Source organism: Montipora capricornis, chromosome 10 (assembly GCF_036669925.1).
Source record: "Montipora capricornis isolate CH-2021 chromosome 10, ASM3666992v2, whole genome shotgun sequence".
NCBI lineage: Eukaryota > Metazoa > Cnidaria > Anthozoa > Scleractinia > Acroporidae > Montipora > Montipora capricornis.
In genome coordinates this window covers 15,711,569-15,726,125 of record NC_090892.1, presented here as the reverse complement: position 1 = coordinate 15,726,125, position 14,557 = coordinate 15,711,569, and the positions used below count along the sequence as shown (strand labels likewise).

Here is a 14,557-nt window from a genome sequence, read left to right as displayed (position 1 = left end):
CAATTGAGTGTCGATTTAGTAATTAGCGAACTCCTTTGGTTTTCCATTACTTCACTCAGTGCTTGGTTCAAAGTTCTCGTGCCACATTTTCAACCAATCAGAACTGAAACCAAAGCCAACCGTGGCTCGCGCGTGCACAATTTCCCGCGCTTTGTGTCGGCTACGTGTAATTACCTCGAGTTTTGATTGGTTTACTGGATTGTCTCCGTCCTTTTTGATTGGCCAAGGTAATGACTTTGGTTTTGGTTTTACGACACTCAACTGAAACTCGCTCTATCTTTTCTTCAATGATATCATTTCAATAATTATTCCGAATGACTTAATTTTTATTTTCACAATATCATTTTTTCTGTTAAATTACATTTAGGTCCTGTAAACCATTTTGGCACTATTATTTCTTTTGATTATTACTTTTGAAAGATTATGTACAGTAGAAGTACATACAATGTGCATAGCAACGCTGAAAAAGGTCACAGGAAGATCAAGTGTTCATGAGATATCTTCTTTGATGAGGGAGCACAAAGGCTGGAGGAGCCATGTGATCGTCCGCCTTTGGGCGACCAAGTGAGTGAGTGAGTGAGTGAGAAATACATGTAAACGAATTAACTTCGCCTCTCTTGTAGGAACAAGTATCACTGCATACATGCCATCACCTCTCTAAATGAAAAAACAAAACACAAATACATAGATGTGGTTTTATGCTACACATACTCTGGTTTGAGGAGTTATGAATGTACTGTAGCTTAAAAAATAATAATTCAAAGAAACAACGTTTCAACATTCATGTCTAGGTCTGTCTTCATCAGGAGTGATCAAAAGCCATGTCACAAGAGTCCTGTTATAAACATAAATATTATTATGAAACAACACTGGAGAGGAACAGATCTATAGAGGAGCTCCGCGCGCGCGGAGCACCATTGGCAAGAAAATATGGTAACCCACCTGTGCGAGTCGTTTTGGTGACCGTGCGTCCGTCCACTCGTCCATGTATGCCAATGTGACCGGTATCACCTGACCATATCGAGGCCATACTCCAGCTGGCACTCCAGCTAGTTTACGGCGTACATCTCTGTTATGGTCAATTGACACCTGTCAAAACAAGGCATCCGCTGGCCAGTATCACGTGAACATTTCGCGTGCTCAAGTTTATAGCTCATCGAGGTCAGCTGATTTTTGGACCAGCTGACCAGCCACTGCTCTGTTGTTTTTTTTTCCCCGATTGGATCACAGGCTCAAGCCTGGTTAACTACAAAACATTTTTCGCGCGCTTTCTGTGGCCCGACGCAGCTACACGGCGATACTACGTCAACTAAAGCTCTTAACGGCCGACGCTTTTCGTGTTCAAGTAGAAAACGGTTTAATTATCTTTTTCCTGCATTTTTCGCCGGTTTCAATCCAGGTTTGAAATACATGGCTGAGGTCAGGACCACACTGGTGGCTCCGTAGTTATTCAAGTCAAGCATCGGATGGATATAAACTTAAAGCTGAGTGTTTATTTTTAGTTTGTTTAGGGCTGCTTTTCGGCATATCTCCAGAAGATTTTTCATTTTGATAAGGTCCAGTTAACGACCAAATGGTCGCACATGCGACTAAATTTTCGGTTGTGCGCCTCAAAAATCATGCGCGATCGCACTCGCGCGCCTTAAAAGCTCAAATAAAGCGCGACTGAACTGCCTCTCTGCTTTTCTCACTTGACAATACTTGCATACTCCGAGTGTTAAATCACGAATCAGAGGCTTCAATATAAAGATATATATAACAAAATCTGACCCTTGACAATAAAGTCACATTATTTTCCTGTCATCGGTGTGTGCTTATTTGCCGTCAGTTTTCTCAACGAATCCCTTAACGCCGGTAAAGGTACATTTTTGCTGTCATTCCATCCTATACTCTTCTGTTTTGTTAAAACTCCGCTGACAAAAGCAAATGAAAACTACGAATAAAGCACATGCTTATTGCGCATGTCAAAGGTTTGGGAAAGTGGAAGGTCAAGAGAGGGTGAACAATATGAGCCTTTTTCTTCAAGGAAAGAAAATTGTTAAAAAAGTAAATTACATCCCAGTTAAGTCATCGCGCTTGCATTGTCTTGTATTCACTAATTTTCTGTTAAAGAGGCAGGCCTTACATTCTACAAAAGCGAGTAACTCTGCTTCGAATGATATTAAGTCACTAAATCAGGCCGCGATAAAAAGAAATAGTTGATTTGTTTGTTTGTTTCGCTCTAAAATGTGAGCGAACAAGTGTTTTTTTACTCCGTTTGCCTACGCTGTAACTGTTTTTCGGTGTGCTTCGACAATGACAAGTAAAAATTGCCCTTATGTTATAAACACGCAATCGCAATGAGTTTTCGTGAAATTAACGAGAAATATCACAAATATTTCTCGGTGCTTGGAACCTACGATGAAACACTCGCACTCGTTGTTGATACATAATTTCTAAGATATAATTTTTGTACGCGTCCCCCGCGTTCATTCTCGGCTCAATTCCCTCAGCGCAAATAACAACAAAAGGCTATTGGTTAAAGTTGTCAAAACGAATTGGACCCACTACAATAGGCCATTTCTTGATACCTACTTCTTGGTAATGAAATCAAGCAGCAAGGCAGCAAGGTACTCCCCCGGGAGGGGTACTCCCTACCGTTAAGGATAGGTTTGTGCCGCCAAGGTTCTCAAACCCCGACCCTATTCAAGGGTAGAAAAACGAGATTTGGTACCCTTTTTAAGGCCCAAAAGGCCTTGCACGTGCGGCAATACAAGCTACAGACGTCACTTTAAAATCGCTTGTTCAACTTGAAAACCTGTATTCAGGCGTGTAGTGCAGTTTTAATAGACCATATCTTTTTGGTTTTGCGCGTTGGGGTGGATACTGCAATTTAGTCACCCTATCTTAAGAACGGAGCACTTCAAAAACCCTACTCTATAGACCTTTTTCATAATGGCGGCCAAATAAAATATTCTTTTGTTTTTCTAGTCTCACACCAACCAGCAAATTTCAAAAGAATATTTATTTCTAACAATAAAATTGATGATGATTATAAAACTTTTACTCGACGTTTCGACGCTCTCAAGCGTCATTTTCAAGAGTTGTAAAGTAACTGTTACTTGGCAGTTTGAATAAATAATGTTAGCAAATCCTCGTGGGAGTCATGGTAAGACAATAGAACACTAGAAACGTTTTGCCTTCAGGGAGTCCGATTGTACATTTAAGGAAGGTTTTAGTTCTTTTATGAAAAGCATTTCATAAACAAGACAATCGAACTTCGTCTTGCATTGCCTAAGAACAGTGAAATTCGTAATGCAGCAAGAAGATAGTTAACTGCAAAGCAGCGATCGAATACTTAAAGATTTGCCAAACTCTCGGAATAGCTCCAACTTTCGCTAGAGCGAACAGCACTGAGGCAAAGAAATGGAAATCGTCATCCAAAGCCTACGAGGAAAGTATTTTCAACGAGGAAATTAAGTACAAAAAATCTCGTCTCGCAGAGCTAAAGAGAGAATCTGACTCAAAGTGGCTTGAAGTACGGCAACAATGTACAACACTTCGTTATGCGCTTATAATCAACAGCATCAGCAACCTATGCCGAAAACAACTACTACAACAGATGAATACTCAGACCAAGAAGATCCCTAGAATGCTCTCTAAAACGGAGGATATTGATGAACATATTACGAACATGTCTTCATATAATCTATCTTTCTTTGAGAAACTAATACTATCCAGAGGCCTTAACTTTGCACTTCCACAGAAGGTCGAAGCACGAGAAGTTAAAGAATCGTTTGAACAACTCTACTGGAGAATCGAACCCAAGTTGGCTAATTCCGACACGAAGGATCTAACTTCTACGACGCTGAAGTCTATAGCTCTTAATTACATCAAACACAAGAATGCCACTCCACAAAAGGCTCCACTTAGAGCAGTCAACCGACTAAAGAAAAGAGAGGATATTGTTGTCACAAGACCGGACAAGGGTTCGGGTGTAGTAATACTCAACAAAGACATGTATGTCGCACTGCTAAAGAAGGTATCCATAGATGATAACACAAAGTTTGTCCCAGTCAGCGTCGAACAACCCAAGAAAAGGGGAAGACCAACTAAGCATTACCATCCACTTCTGGAGAAAGAGAAACAGCTTCACAAACTAGTCAAGGACACCCTGCCACCTGAAGTTGCTAAATCAGTCATAGCCAAAGGGTCGAGCTTGGCTCACCTATACGGTCTACTGAAGACACATAAACCACCGCTGTCTATGCGTCCAATACTGTCAGCGGTTGGTACTTACAACTACAACCTCGCTAAATGGTTGGACGAGAAGCTGAAACCGTTATCGATTAACAACCACACGATTTCAAATATCTTTCAGTTTTCTGACGAACTAGTAGATCTGAAGTTGGATGAAAATGACATCTTAGTCTCCTATGATGTCACCTCACTCTTCACGAACGTTCCCGTCGACGAGACCATCGAGTTACTTACTGGATCCTGACTTTCAAGGCCGAGAGTGTGGGATCGTTCCTGTGTAGCGGCTTTTCCACTATAATATCATTCACGGACAGGTTACGTTGCACATTTCATCCACTCACCTATACACGATTCATCCGAGTTTTATCTCATCCCTCACCAAGTCGCCTTAAGCCCTGCGGCGATGGGGGAAGCGCGAAGCAACAGGTGGAGGTGACCACTGGCAGTTGTAGCCTTGATCCTGCAGGTAGGTGGCCTCGGACTTTGGTCGTTCATCCCTATATTCGGGGATATAGGGGAGTCCGGCAGCATCCTTGGCGACTGAGCAGCCCTATTAAGGACAGCACTGCTCACCCTAGTAAGGGAGGGGCCGAGAAAAGGTGGCCTAAAAATTGCCTGCCCTTCATCAATCTGACCAGCTAGCTACGACTGGAAGATAATCCATACATGCGGTCGAATCCAAATGAGAAAGAGAAAACTCACTATTGGAACATGAAATGTTCGCACTCTCATGGACAGAGACAACAGCGGAAGACCTCAAAGGAGAACAGCTGTGGTTGCCAAAGAACTATGAAGATACAACATCGACATTGCAGCCTTAATTCATTAAGAAAGACTCCATTTGCAGAGGAGGGGTCTTTTACAGAACCAGTTGGTGGCTACACCTTCTTCTGGAAAGGAAAGGCCATGGACGAGGACAGGATCCACGGAGTCGGCCTAGCTATCAAATCCAGTCTCACGAAGCAGCTTCCTACCCTGCCTATTGGCATCAACGAGCGACTGATGAAGCTCCGCTTACTCCTCGGCCACAACCGGTACGCAACAAGCATCAGTGCACACGCGCTGATGCTTACCAGCCCAGAGGAGATAATCGAGCAATTCTATGCCAACCTCAGTTCTGTACTTGACTCTGTCCCTGCCAATATCAAGCTGATATTGCTTTGGGGACTTCAACGCCCGAGATGGCCGTGATCACAGTCACTGGGAAGGAGTGATCACAGACATGGCACAGGTAATCTGAACGCCAACGGTCTCCTGCTGCTAAACAAGTGTACTGAAAACGCCTTGGTCATCACCAACACGGTATTCAGAATGGTAGACAAACACATGACCTCCTGGATGCACCCCAGATCCAAACAATGGCATCTTATCGATTATGTGATCGTCCATCAGCGTGATGTACGGCATGTCCTCATTACCAGAGCTATGCGAGGAGCTGAATGCTGGACAGACCATAGCCTCATCCGCTCCACACTAAATCTCATTATTCCCCCTTTCCATCGAAAGCACCCGAAACTGTCCAGAAGATTATTCAACGTCGCCAAACTTCAGCAGACTCAATATCTTGAAAGTTTCTAGTTCAAACTGGATGGAGAACTTGCTGCTGCTGAACTAAGTTCTGACGTCTCAACCGAGAAATGGAACCAGTTCAGCATCTTGGAAATGGAAGAAATGCCAGCTGACTTTCGTGACACAACCATTGTCACCTTATTTAAGAACAAGGGTTCAAGAGCAGACTGTGGGAACCATAGAGGCATATCTCTACTCTTTACTTCCGGGAGTATTCAAGCTCGTATTATGCTGAACAGAGTGATTCCTTCAGTTGCAGAGAAGAATCTACCTGAGTCGCAGTGTGGATTTCGCCGTAACCGCAGCACAACCGACATGATCTGAACAGTCAGACAGATTCAAGAAAAATGTACTGAGCTGAGCAGAACATGTGCTTCTATGCAGTCTTCATCGTCCTGACCAAAGCATTTGAAACGTTCAATAGAGAAGCGCTGTGGGTCATCCTTGGGAAACTTGGCTGCCCAGCGAAATTCACCACCCTCATCAGACTGCTTCATGATGACATGACTGGAGAAGTGTTGTCAGACGGCAAATCCTCTGAAAGATTTGATATCTCAAATGAACTGAAACAAGGATGCATGCTCGCTCCAGTGTTATTCAACCTCTACTTCACACAAGTTATCCTTCATGCCACCAGAGTTGGATCTGGGCATCTACACCGTTACCGTCTCGATGGGTCACTATTTGACCTGAGGCGTCTGACAGCAAAGACGAAAACGCTAGAGAGGTTACTACTTGAAGCGCTGTTTGCCGATGACTGTGCTCTTATGGCCCACAATGTACACCATCTGCAGGTAATTGTTGACGTATTCTCTGAAGCTGTAAAACATTTTGGCTTAACGATCAGTGTCAGCAAGACAGAGGTCCTTCTCCAGCCTGCACCAGCGACCCGTCCTCAACAGCCTTGTATCACCATCGATGGCACTCAGCTAAAGAATGAAGAGTCATTCTAATACCGTACCTAGGGAGTACCATCTCTAATGATGGGACTCTGGACAGGGAAATTACAAACAGGATTCAGAAAGCTAGCCAGGCTTTTGGCAGACTTCGTATCAAGATCTTACAGCACAAAAACATCTCTCTGTCTACCAAACTTAAGGTCAGACTCTACAACCCAATAGTTCTTCCATCACTGCTGTACGGCTGTGAAACCTGGACTCATTACCGTGGGCATCTAAGAAAGCTCAAGCAGTTCCACACACGCTCACTGCGCTCCATTATGCAGATACAATGGCAAGGTCGCGTCTCGAACCAAGAAGTTCTAGAGAGGGCAAGGACTATCAGTATCGAGACTATGGTCCTCAAAGCCCAACTACGCTGGACTAGTCATGTATCCGAATGGACGAATCCAGGATTCCTCGCCAGCTTTTCTACGGAGAGCTATCTCAGGGCAGATGCAACCAAGGCCGACCCAAGAAGAGATACAAGGACAACCTCAAGTCCAACCTCAAATGGGCAGGAATTCAACCAAAGGAACTGGAGACTGCCGCAGCCAATAGATCTGGATGGCGAGCGACTGTCCAGAAAGCTGCTAGAAAATTCGAGCTTGACCACCGCCTGTGTATTGTAGAGGCTAGGGATCCCCATAAAAGAGCAGCGAAGGACCCAATCACAACTGGTGGCACACCATGCCCGATCTGTGGCCGCGTGTGTGCCTCGGACTTTGGACTTCAGAGCCACATGCGTGTCCACTGTTGAGACTTGTTCATTTCAACTAAAACTGATGGCTTCAAACCATCAACTCATTTTGTGCTTTGCTAATGTTATTCTTGAGTTCGACAGACAACCTATTATTATATTATTAAAGTGGCAGGCGGGACACTGTGCGCTGTTCATCATAAAAGCACCAAACTTCTCGTATCGTGCATGCCTTTTTCTCTCTCCTGTGACACTTGCTCGATATCTGTAGCTAAAGACCAATGAATCAGCTCAGCTCAACTGTAAATGTGATGTTAAGCCGCTGAATTTGCCATTCATGAAGGGTTTGAATAAAGCATTTCGTATAATGGTTTGCCCTCTTTTGAAATGATCTTTTAATTCGTCATCTGTCATTTTATTGTTGACAGAGGTCAATATTAAAACTGCAAAAGACTTAAACTTCTTAATGAGAAAAGCTATATGAAGCATTTCAGTACAGCGCAGTTTAACTAAACAAAGACATGAAGGGGTTAGTTTCCGACGGAACCGAAATCCGCTGACTCACGAAGAGGTACCGTAAAAACCCGCGAATAAGAACCTTAAGTTTTTCAACTTAGCCTAAATAGGTGCTTATAGAAATGGTATTTATTGGGGTTTTAGGTGAGTTAGGTTTTTACATGTAAATAGGTTCTTAATTTGATAGGGGCACTAGCGATCAACACAGATAACATAATGCGGTATTAAATAATTATCTAGAATACAGTTTAGATGATAACCATACAGTAAATTTATCTTTCCAAAGTACTAGCAAGCATTTTAGGTCATTCTTTGAATCTTACTGACTGAAACCTAGACTAATTGTTTTTCTGTATTTTCATCTGTGCCTCCAAGAACCTAGTGAAAATTTTAGACTAAATAGGTTCTTGTTAAAAGAAGGTTTAAAATAAAAATTTTTGCCTAACAGGTTCTTATATGCGGTTTTTTACTGTAAGACTCGAGACATTAGCCATTTTCTCTTTTCATGTTGGCACATCGACATTTTTCACTGAGCTAATTTGATAAAACCAACTTTTCCTGACGTTAGTGATAAGTAAAAAAAAAAAAAAAGAAAAAATAAAATAAACTTTAAGTTGCATTTCGAGCTTGATAACAATCTGTTTTCGCTTCTTCGTTTATTATTCACATAGTTCGCTCACCTCATCCATACGGCCAACGTAAATAACTTATTATTAAAAAGAGAGCTGCTTATTAATCGCAGGAAATAGCGGTGGTAAAGCCAATACAGTGTTCAATTAAAGTGATTACCTTTTTCATGAAGAGTGCTTTTCGACAATTAATGCATGTGCAGAGCCCCGTTTTCAATTTTATTACATCCATTTAGAAATCACTGGTGATCCTTGCAATCTGATTGGCTCTAAGCAGTGCGATTTATTCCCAAATCGCACTATTTTTTGCTCTAAATCACACCATTTCCCCAGCCAATGAGAAAAAAACACAAAAGCTAAACAACCAATCAGATTTCAAGACCATTTTCAATTTAATTTCTTAAGCAAGAGAGGATCCACTCTTGATTTAAGTCGCCATTTCGTGGAAGCAGATTCGAGGATTGCAAAAGAACCCATTCATCATTATAACCTCGCACATATATCACAGTCAATTTTATTGTAGTTTACCATTGGTCTAGCTCTTTTGGAGAGTTACAAAGAGAGTTGACAACTGCGAGACTTTTTCGTTCAAATAAACTATCATTTCCGAGAACCGTAGGCTCGTTTACTGTGTGAGTACTTCTGATGCAACTTTATCTTTGACACGAAAAGCATGCCCTGTTTTTAACCGCAATTAGGGCTTGCCTGTATTGTGGTATTCTCCAAGCGTAAAGGAATGGGTTTAGCGCAGAGCTTATACACAACATTGGTACTGAAAGAGCTTTTAAGGTTTCAAAACCCATCCCACTACATTCACTGCTTTTTTCTTTTAAACAGCCATTTTCTAAATTTTTTGCGATTAAATACGGCGAAAAAGATATAAATATCACAACATTGATTATTACGACTGTCCAAACTATCTTCTTTTCGAGTCGAATGTTCTGAACAAATGTACGAGATCTTCCACTTGGAAGGGCCTGTCCAAAATCGACGTTTCTTGAGTAGCGACGAAATTCAATGTAAGCGGCAGCATAAACGCAACTCAAAAGAACTAATGGGACCGTGGTTTGAAGGTGAAGATCAACCAAATGAAAAATGTTTTCGGATTCTACAACAGAATGTGATACTTCAAACATCACAGAGAACAGCCAAAGGAAAATGTTACAAACAATGACCTTTCGGATTGTTACAAGGTTTTTGTATCGCCACGAAAGCTTCACAGCTAGATATCTGTCCAATGATAAAGCAACAGCTGTAAAGATTGAGATCTTAGTAGTCACATGTGAAAAAATAAGCGAAATATCGCAAAGTTTGGGCTGCTCTTGTCCAGATCCAATGCAAAGCATACACGCCGAATACAAAGGCTGTACAAACAAGCCTGAAAGGAAATCGCTCAAAGACAGACTTGCCACGAAATATGTGGTACTGCGAGATCGAAAATAATTGTAGGGATCGCTGAAGAGTGTGACTAAAAGGACGATGTTCGTTAAAATAGTAGCTGAAGAAAATATCAAGCTGAAAATTCCTCCCACAATGGCGACTGTTGCTGATGAAATTATTCCCGCTCCATGTTCATGATCATGGTCGTGAGACATTTCACTTGCTTCGTTCATTGTGACGACGAGTTGAAGTTCTTACACCTCGATGGAATAGAGCAACTACTGCTGGATTGTTTCTCAATACTTATAAAGGCAAAGCGCCAAGGCTTGTTTTCTGCAACTCGACAATTATTAGCTCGAGCTTGATTATATGTATTCCATAGGAGACCTGAATCAATTTAACAAAGTCGGTGATAATCGCAGATAATAGCCTCCTGTCTCGAATCGTGCTGTGTCAAACTAAACCGACAAAATGCGTGTATTAACAGCCAATAGTTTGTCTGTGCTGTCAACTGCAGCTCTTTTACATGTGCCAAATTAAAAAGGATGATTTGTTCTCGAATGTGGCTAGTCATTCTAATTGAAAAATTTATATTTGGGAATTTGAAAAAGACCGCCCTTTATGGACTCACCTAAGAACCATAAAAAGTCTTCACAATAACTAGCGCAAGGAAGTAGTCGAATGCGATGTAAATCAATAAATTTCATATACGAAATTGGAGACGACAAAGTAGCAGGAAAACAGTCTTTGAACGGAGTCTTGCTGGGTGTTTACTCATTCCTAGCGTAAATTTTAAATTAGTTTCATTTCTTTTATTTTGAGATAGACAGAATCATATGGAACATGATTTTTCCCCTTTTACTCATCGGAATTAACGGACATTTTCAAATGTTTCTTTAGGCATTTTGATAACACAGTGCTAAAATTGGGCTAACAGTTCCTCATTCTCGTCGCGAACAGAACCTTTTCCATCTAACACCACGATTTTCCAAATGGATCACGTCCCTTTTCTCAACAGTCTAGCTGTTCTGCTATAGTAAAGAAATACGTTCCCTGCTGAAAATCGTAAAACATGCTTTTTCCTCATTTCAATAGGCAAATGATTTTTTTTCAGTTTCTTTGAAGGTTCCCATTTAAATTTGTCACATTTATGTCGATTGTAGGAAAACATAGTCACTAGACAGTTGATATTTATGTAAAATCTCATTTACAGTATATTACGCTGTTCAAAGGTGACAATTAAACAAAAAATAGCTCTTATGCGTTACTAGGTTAGAGTCAAGTGTAATATTATATTACATTTTACGGAAGGTTTTTATTTACCGGTTTTCATCCCGGATGAGATGAAAAGATTTTATTATTAATACACATTATTTTGGGTGGGCAAATAAAAAACTGATCCTCTTATTTGGAGATTTCCTGTCGTTTCTTCTCCAGCCTGACTGAAGATAATACATAGCTGTTGTCGTCAGGCAGAAACAGGTGATTCGTATAAAATTGAGGATTCCATTTAATTTGAGACTTGTATTTCAAATAAAAAACTGAAAGGATCGAAACAGACAAAGTAATTTAAGTCAAGGTTAATCGTTCAGTTTGAGAACGTTTTCTTGCAGATTCTTTACTGGTTTACTATATATGCTACAAACCTTTGTTCATCCTAGTTCTAACAAAAAAGAGCGAAAAAAAAAAAATTTTCAACTCTTGTCAATATGATCAATAAATATGCTCTGACAATGAGATTGCAATGAAGAGCTAGACCAACTCCTTAAAGCAATTTTTCCCTCTTTGGAATTTTGATGTTTCACTAAAAACACTTGTTTATTTCTGTTATTCCATCAAATTCTTTTTTGCAGACTTCTCACCATATCCTCAAAAAGTTTATCTTTATGATTACCGTTGCTTCTTAAATTCGAAGTAGGGGAGTCTGTCATTCAATTTCTTAGGCAACGCAAAGGAAAGTAAGTTTCCCGTTTCGTAAAGGTTCCTTGTATAAATTAAGGACAATTCTACATGAAAACAGCCTGATTAACAAAAGTCAACGGTGCGTTGCTTCCTGATGTATGCGGGAGCTCGAACAACATACCAACTTTGTACAAAATACATTAAAACAAATCAAATATACTCGATGGACAAGTCGTAAATCGAGGACTCTTCGGTGAACAAATCCAGACGGGTCTAAATTTTTCCTTTTTAAAAATGATACAGATCAATGAATAGTGACGTTAATTTGTTGAAAAATTTACAAATATCAACTACTCTAAAAGATTCAATTTCCTGCCCTTAACTGTATTCCAAAACAATGCCATGTTTTGATACACCCTGAGAGAATTGAGGAGGCTACCGTTCTGCAGCCGTTTCCATAAACTACTTGCAAACTTTGGCGGTACGTGCTGATAAAATGTCGTCCAGCCAAATTACTTTTTGGTATCATTATCACTACGATCGAGATTCAGAAGACAGTCAGGAAGTTTATTTGGCGAATCAAAGTCTTGTACATTGAAGTACAGGTCTTGGGAATTTAACAACTCCCTCCTGGAAGATAATGATTACAAAGAACTGATCGCTTTTTACTATCCACAAATATTGAGAAAATACGTAGTAGTCACCGATAGGCAGCTTTTATGGAAACTTTGGTTATGACGTCATGTACGTCCACCCGTACAGACCGTCGGGGTGAAGATGGGGAGGCAGGACAGCCACTAGAAACGGGAGTGTGCGCCAGTTTTCTATGCCAGGAAATCCCGTGGCAGCGTTGCATTCTGGGGGGAAATTATATTAGTGACAAGCAACGGGATAAAGAGCAGGAAAGAGCACGAGAGAAGAGACGATGAAATTTCAGAAATTAAAGCCAAGACACCTTCGAGAGAAGCCGAGGAAGAAGAACAAGACAAAATTTCAATGAAAATGAATGTAAAGCTGAGAGAAATAGAGCACTAGAAAGGAATAGGACTGCTTAAAAATCGTAAGTAATAGCGGTGTTAAAGGGAATGAAGTGTTAAATTGAAGTGATTACCTTTTCGATGAAGAGTGTTTTTTTCCCAATCAATACATGTGAACAGCCCCGTTTTCATTATAATTTTTTAAGCAAGAAAGGATCCAATCCTGAATTAAGTCGCCATTTCATGGAAGCGCGCAGAATCGACCGAGGATTGCAAAAGAACCCTTTTATCATTATAACCTCGCAAATATATCATAGTCAATTTTATTGTAGTTTACTATTGGTCTCACTCTTTTGGAGAGTTACAAAGAGAGTTGACAACTACGAGACTTTTTCGTTCAAATAAACTATCATTTCCGAGAACCGTAGGCTCGTTTACTGTGTGAGTACTTCTGATGCAGCTTTATCTTTGACACGAAAAGCATGCCCTGTTTTTAACCGCAATTAGGGCTTGCCTGTATTGTGGTATTCTCCAAGCGTAAAGGAATGGGTTTAGTGCAGAGCTTATACACAACATTGGTACTGAAAGAGCTTTCAAGGTTTCAAAACCCATCCCACTACATTCACTGCTTTTCTCTTTTAAACAGCCATTTTCTAAATTTTTTGCGATTAAATACGGCGAAAAAGATATAAATATCACAACATTGATTATTACGACTGTCCAAACTATCTTCTTTTCGAGTCGAATGTTCTGAACAAACGTACTAGATCTTCCACCTGGAAGGGCTTGTCCAAAAACGACGTTTCTTGAGTAACGACGAAATTCTATGTAAGCGGCAGCATAAACGCAACTCAAAAGAACTAATGGGACCGTGGTTTGAAGGTGAAGATCAACCAAATGGAAAATGTTTTCGGATTCAACAACAGAATGTGATACTTCAAACATCACAGAGAACAGCCAGATGAAAATGCTACAAACAATGACCTTTCGGATTGTTACAAGGTTTTTGTATCGCCACGAAAGCTTCACAGCTAGATATCTGTCCAATGATAAAGCAACAGCTGTAAAGATTGAGATCTTAGTAGTCACATGTGAGAAAATAAGCGAAATATCGCAAAGTTTGGGCTGCTCATGTCCAGATCCAATGCAAAGCATACAAGCCGAATACAAAGGCTGTACAAACAAGCCTGAAAGAAAATCGCTCAAAGACAGACTTGCCACGAAATATGTGGTACCGCGAGATCGAAAATAATTGTAGGGGTCGCTAAAGAGTGTGACTAAAAGAACAATGTTCGTTAAAATTGTAGCTGAAGAAAATGTCAAGCCGAAAATTCCTCCCACAATGGCGACTGTTGCTGTTGAAATTATTCCCGCTCCATGTTCATGATCATGGTCGTGAGACATTTCGTTTGCTTCGTTCATTGTCACGACAAGTTCAAGCTCTTGCACCTCGATAGAATAGAGCAACTACTGCTGGATTGTTTCTCAATACTTATAAAGGCAAAGCGCCAAGGGTTGTTTTCTGCAACTGCACAATTATTAGCTCGAACTTGATTATATGTATTCCATAGGACACCTGAATTAATTTAACAAAGTCGGTGATAATCGCATATAATAGCCTGCTGTCTCGCTTCGTGCTGTGTCAAACTTCGTCACTCAACCGACAAAATACATGTATTAACAGCCAATATTTTGTCTGTGCTGTCA

At 40.7% G+C, this 14,557-nt stretch overlaps 3 protein-coding genes across 3 annotated transcripts; 1 reads left to right on the top strand and 2 right to left on the bottom strand.

Moving 5' to 3' along the window:
- Positions 1 to 3,673: 3,673 nt before the first annotated feature.
- LOC138020345 (uncharacterized) lies at positions 3,674 to 4,483 on the top strand. Its single transcript, XM_068867349.1, has one exon. The coding sequence runs from the start codon at positions 3,674 to 3,676 to the stop codon at positions 4,481 to 4,483; it is 810 nt and encodes a 269-aa protein (XP_068723450.1).
- Positions 4,484 to 9,154: 4,671 nt separating this feature from the next.
- LOC138022089 (adrenocorticotropic hormone receptor-like) lies at positions 9,155 to 10,336 on the bottom strand. The gene has a single exon (XM_068869112.1). The coding sequence runs from the start codon at positions 10,202 to 10,204 to the stop codon at positions 9,245 to 9,247; it is 960 nt and encodes a 319-aa protein (XP_068725213.1). The 5' UTR covers positions 10,205 to 10,336; the 3' UTR covers positions 9,155 to 9,244.
- Positions 10,337 to 13,120: 2,784 nt separating this feature from the next.
- On the bottom strand, positions 13,121 to 14,339 carry LOC138022148 (adrenocorticotropic hormone receptor-like). Its single transcript, XM_068869182.1, has one exon. The coding sequence runs from the start codon at positions 14,270 to 14,272 to the stop codon at positions 13,313 to 13,315; it is 960 nt and encodes a 319-aa protein (XP_068725283.1). The 5' UTR covers positions 14,273 to 14,339; the 3' UTR covers positions 13,121 to 13,312.
- Positions 14,340 to 14,557: the final 218 nt, after the last annotated feature.